Below are 6000 nucleotides of genomic sequence, written 5' to 3'. Positions count from 1 at the left end.
GTTGTCACATAACTTACAAAACGTGTGTTCAAAGTCAACTAAAAACATTGTTATTGTTAATTAATTTATATGCGTTAGATGATGACGTACTATGTGTAAAGTATATTTAGCTCTGCCATTCAGAAAGTTATACATGTGTTTATTGTGTTAACACGGACCGACAGTCTGCTATTATCCTTTATTGTTATTTATAAATAACTGTTATTAAATTGCGGCACTGAATTTAAGCAGGATGTCCAATTATGCAATGACGCACAGCTGCACACTCGGTCTCTGAAGGATGGATCCTACCAAGGAAGGATCCTTGACTTTGGGATACAGCCAACGAGTGGATGAAATGAAGGCGGAGAAAAGGGCGGAGGAGGGGAAGGAGGTGATTAGGCAGCAGAGCAGGCAGGGGGCTGATAGGAAAGGTACTCAGGGACTGATTAAGCTGATACAGAGCAGGTATGAAGACGAGTAAAGGAGGGAAAGGCAGCATGGGAACACAGATGGATATATTCCAACTGAAAACTAAACCCAGGAAAACAGCTACTTATAATACTTAAGTAACAAACTTCAAACTGTCTCTGAAAAAAACTGGGGAACAAAATCCTCTGGAGTAAAAACACAGAAACTAATGTAAGCAACTTAAAAGATATATTTGTCTTCTTTTGTTCAGTCTGAACAAAAAGTCTGAGGGCCTCAGCCACTAAATAGATTACATGAAGGAGATGGAATTACAAACTGAGTTCTGCACAAAGTATTTCTATGATGAACATGATTTCGATCCAAGCCCCCAGGAAAAGCGTCAGGCTTTGAAGCCAATCCGACATAGTGGCCAAATGTTACATTACAACGTCAGTGTCTGTCACGCGATGCCATGGAGCCAAAACAGACTTTTTTTTTCAAATAGAATTACATTGGGAATGAAGAATAGAATAGAATAGAATAGAGGATTAAATCATTTTAATCTCTTTCAAGTCAGTAGCTGAAGTAGCTGGCTCTGCTGTCGGAAGTCTTGGTGCACTAGCTCTATGATCCCTATACATGCAGAAGATTCATCGAAAAACTGGGTTTTTTGATGCATGGAAGTCAAACTTTTTTGGCTATATGCACCACTGGGCAGCTGTCATATAAATATATGGGGCTCTGCCTCAAGCGCAGGATCCAGTTCTCTTTATTCATCAAAGTTTTGAACGGTTTTTAAGGCTTCCACACAAAAACATTTACATAAACTTCTATTTCTCACAGAATATTTTCCCATTTTCCAATGTGCCAATACATTTTTTTCCCTATTTTTGTGATAATTTCTTTTTAACGCTGACCAAAGGTGCAAATGTGCAAAGAGAAGGCTTACCACATAATTTGGTTTAATGAGCCCCCCCCAAAAAAGAAAAAGATGTTTAAGAAAACGGAGTGGTTGCCCCAAACAATGAAGTGAAGCCAACGTCAAGTAAACACGACCACATTGTAAGAATGATCGCATGTTGATAAATGTGGCGGCTGGAAACAAGTGCGAGAGTTTATGACATCGAAGGACGCAATACAGGCAAAAAGAGGATTATTTTTCCCTTTTTCTTCTTTAAGTCACCTTTATTGGCAATTGCACCGTTACAAATAATAGCACAGAGAAGCGAAATAAACATTTCAAGCAGAAATTCGCAGCAATGGGGGTTTATGAAATAAAAGAATTATATACTAAGGCAAATTCACTGAGTATTTTAAATTTGGAGCACAGCTTTTTTTCACAGCTTTCTGGTTGCAGGAGGTAAGCAATGTTGTAAAGTAAGTTTAAATTTCAAATGAAGTGGAATTTCTCGTCCAACAGCTGCAACAGAACCAACTGGTTTTGTCTGGCCGCATAAATAGTTTAAACAAAGGAAATCAGTTTCCACTGTTGCAGGGTTTATTTGTTTTTAATGATGTTTAAATGATAAATGATATGACTTTCATCAGAGTTAGTTTTATCAGCTCCAGGCATATAATCTAAGATCAATTCTCAGACTCAGACGTGTCGACTTTACGCTGATTCCAATTTGCGTAGACGAGCTGAGAGCAGACGTGAGATCTGATCGTACCCTCCGCTCACGTCCAAATTGATAAATGCTGAGCAATGGGTAGAAATGATCGTACGGCCACATTCTGTTGTACATTATTTTGATAAATGAGGGCCATTGGGACTAGAATGCCTAATTTTCACTCTTTTTAATGAAATAAAATGCAATCAAGAAGCAAAAGAAAATGTATCAATTTACTTCTTTTGACTACTTCGTAAGTGGATTATTTGGACAAACAGAGGCATCAATTGTTTTATCTGAATTAATTGAGCCTCTCTTTTTCCCTCCATGTCATTCTGTTGTTTGAGTAACCACAGTTCGGGGTTGAACAACTGGGAGAACTACTTTTTAACCACTAAGGGCTAGATTTGCATGTGCTCTGCTTTCAACAAGCCGATTCCTCACTGACTGAACACGCCCCTAACTGTAACGGGTCGTGTATGGACCCAATTGCAGCACACAGGAGGCAGAAACAGGAGGTAACCAGTCTTTAATCACAAGCAAATGTACGGTACATGGGAGTTCAGTCAGCAGAGCAGGCAAACAATCCAAAGGGATAAGGCAGAGGCAGAGTCCAAAAACAGGCAAGCGTCAGAGTCAAAACCAAAACGTACACAAGAAAACCGCTGGAGAGTAGGACACATGGTACACTAACAACCTGGCAGTGAGTGTGTGAGGCAGGAGTCTTTATAGTGGCTTAATTAGTGATCAAGGGCAGCTGGGTAAACAGGTGAAGAGAGTCTGGCTGATGAGGAGGGAGTGGCTGACAGGTGGAGTGAGGAGGAGGCGGGCTCAGTGCAAAATTACTGGGAGACAGAGCTGAAACTGTGACACCCAACAGGGAGTTCCCACCTGTATTTAAGCATGCAGTGGCAGAGAAGTTTCATGCAACAATGACGCTCAAAAAGGTCACCAAATACCTTCTCTTCGTCTTCAACTTGTTGTTTTTATGGGAGGAATCATTCTCATCTCTTGTGCCGTACATGTGAAGAGCAACAAAGCAGACTACGACCTGACTGATGAAGCTCTCCCAGCCATACACCTCCTCATATTTATCGGCACCATGAGTATGATATTAGGCTTCCTGGCCTGCTGTGGAGCTATCCGAGAGAACCGCTGCCTGCTGACCTCGTTCGTCCTGAGCCTTGCCGCAGTGTTCTTCCTGCTGCAGGTCATGTTGTTGTTGGTATTCTTATCAAGAACGGTAGCTGCCCGGGAGCTGCTGAGGAATCAGATGAAGCCGCTGAATGAAAAGCCAGAAGACTTTCAGAAGGCTTTACAGGGTGCTGAAAGGAGAGAGTTCTGCTGTGGTCTCTTCGTTGGACACCTTGATTGGGGCAACTCCACGGTGGTGCCCGACTCTTGTAACTGCACGGACACCTCTAGGGACTTCATAGATATGGACGGACGCCAGGTATACTCAACGCCCTGCATGACCATATTCTTCAAGTGGTGGGACCATGTGTCAAACTCAGTGATGGGCACTGGGTTTGTATTTGGCTTCATAATCCTTGTGGGCTTGGTTTTGGCACCCATCCTGGCCAGTTTGATTGCAGAAGAAGAAGAGAACACTACTACTATTTTTTATAGGAGAGTCAGAAATGTTGAGTAATTTGTGTAGCAGAACTTGTATTGTATCTCCTTCTCCTCCCTCTTTAATCAGCTCATGACCCCTCAGATTCATCTTGTGACCCTTTGGAGGGGCCTGACCCCTAGGTTGTGAACCACTGAACTAATCTATCAGAATGAAAAATGAAAACTACCTCACCTCAAGCAGCTACAACATTAAAGTGCTGCATCAGTACCTATTATACTTACTCTTGAAATGGAGCATATTTGTTGATTTTAATGGCTTACATGTGCTATTTTTAAACATAATCTAACTTATTCTTAGACCATAAATTCATGCTTAAACATCCTTAAGGATTTGATTTGGATGAACGTTACTGAGGGAAAATATAAAAATCCCCAGCACATAACCAGGTGCTGACTGCAGTCTGATGCCAGAGGAAAAAATATCTTTAAAATGTGTTTATTTCCTAAAGTGATAAACCCCCTCTCAAGTTCTTGACTCCACTCATCTGGTTCTGGTTCATCTCGTTTTTTTGTTTCTGTTTCAATAACTATACTTAGTCAGTGCTATACATGTATGCAGCAAACTATCTTTTTTTAATTTACTAGTACTATCATTTGAGTTGATGTTGCTCTTGTCATCGATGTTATCACATGATAAAGTACTGTTTGCAGAAGAGAACCTGGATGAAGGAAGACATGGGGCAGATAAACTAACTATTATGGCTTTTATTGTGATTTTCAAATTATCATTATCTTTATTTTTTTTCTGATTTTCAAGTTGCCTATCAATTTAGGTATAATTATGTCTTTATATGAGTATTGTGATGGAGTGTAAATGCTTTTGCAAGGATGTGATTTTGATTTTTTTTTTCTTATATATAATATATAAACTTATAAATATTTTATTTTTTTAAACCATTTTCTTTATTTTTATGTTTTGATGAAAATACCTCTTATGTTTACAAGATGTAGAGCAACATGTATGTGCTGTTTTGTTTTTATTCAAATAAAAAGTTTTTACAAAAAAAAAAGTGTTTATTTCCATTTGGTGTAGATAATAACTAGGCGGACCTCCAACCTAAACCCCAAAAATCTGCATCACAACAGGCTGTAATTTACATTCTCTGCTGCATTACATTGTCCTTCCATTCGTATGGAACTCCTGGCTCTACGCTTTGGCATATACTCTCCGAATCTAGGTCATAAAGATTTATGGCTGGCTAAAAATGGTGCATAAACTTAGTACCACAAATAAAACCGTGAGACGACTTCAACTCTATAAATTAAACTCTATCAAAAAGAATGAAATAAAACTGGTCTACAGATGCAGAAAACCCTGTGTAATGTATTCCATGAATAAAAGTGATTTAAGGGAGTTTACCCTGCATTGCATCATTGTTGGGCTTTGGAGATACTTTAATTTGAACATTAAGTTAATAAGAATTTGTTGGATGGTTTATAAGAACAGGATTCAATGAATCTGAGCAACTGAAAACACACACAGCTGTACCGTGTTGAGCTCTCGGTCTGTTCTGAATAACCCTGACCACCACTGCTGTTTATGGAAGAAACTGATCATGGATTTCACATTGAGTTAATTGAATTATGAAGCCGGAGTAACATGTTCCGAAAACCTTTTAGTCATGATACTTAAAATTTCCCCTCTTTTGTTAGTGAAACAATGACCAGTTTGATGTTGTTATTACAATGTCAAACGTGGTTTTTCAAGAATTTCCAGATTTTTGGAGACAAGTTTATCTTGTTTTCCACGTCAGCCTCACCTCCCCTGCCTGATCACATCATCGTTCAATAGACTTTACTCACTGGTTGTTTTAAACATTAAGTCTGTTATGAATAGGGTTGCAAAGGGGTGGAACATTTCCGTTAAATTTCCATGGGAAGTTAAGCTGGGGAATTTTGTAAATATTGAAAAATGTTGGGAAATTATGAAAATTAACTGGAAATTGGAGGCACCATATGATATCCTAACATAAATATGAAGATTTATGTTTTGTTATAAGCAGGCAAAATAATACAAATAAATCTGTTGAAATGTCATTTTTTAAATTGTAAGTAGAGCTTTATCAAATTTTAATTATTTTATTTAAAATATTACTTGTCTGCCTTGAACCAACCCATTCAAAAATTAAGTAAAATGGTCTAGTTGTATTTGTCAAGATTATGCTAAAATATATATTTTCCTCAACTATATTTAAGTTCCTTGTTAAGGGCCATTGGTGAGAGAAAAGAAAACAGTTGTTTCCAACTTAAAGTCTATGAAAATACAAGTTCAAATCTCAAGGATTTATCTGTAACCCCTAGGACTAAATAAGAAAGTTAACAGTTGAAATCGTCAGATATTATTTAGGTTATTAGAAGTTAAAAG

General features: G+C 38.3%; 1 protein-coding gene across 1 annotated transcript; it reads left to right on the top strand.

The window, feature by feature from the left end:
* Positions 1–2917: 2917 nt before the first annotated feature.
* LOC131975957 (tetraspanin-8-like) lies at positions 2918–4425 on the top strand. Its single transcript, XM_059338798.1, is given in 2 exon segments — positions 2918–2984; positions 2987–4425. Coding segments are annotated over 2 exon segments (717 nt in total). The 5' UTR covers positions 2918–2932; the 3' UTR covers positions 3652–4425.
* The last annotated feature ends 1575 nt before the right edge of the window (positions 4426–6000 follow it).

The sequence above is a fragment of the Centropristis striata genome, chromosome 8, assembly GCF_030273125.1.
Source record: "Centropristis striata isolate RG_2023a ecotype Rhode Island chromosome 8, C.striata_1.0, whole genome shotgun sequence".
Taxonomy (NCBI): domain Eukaryota; kingdom Metazoa; phylum Chordata; class Actinopteri; order Perciformes; family Serranidae; genus Centropristis; species Centropristis striata.
Note: the sequence above shows the minus strand (reverse complement) of the source record. Positions and strands in the feature narration are given on the sequence as shown.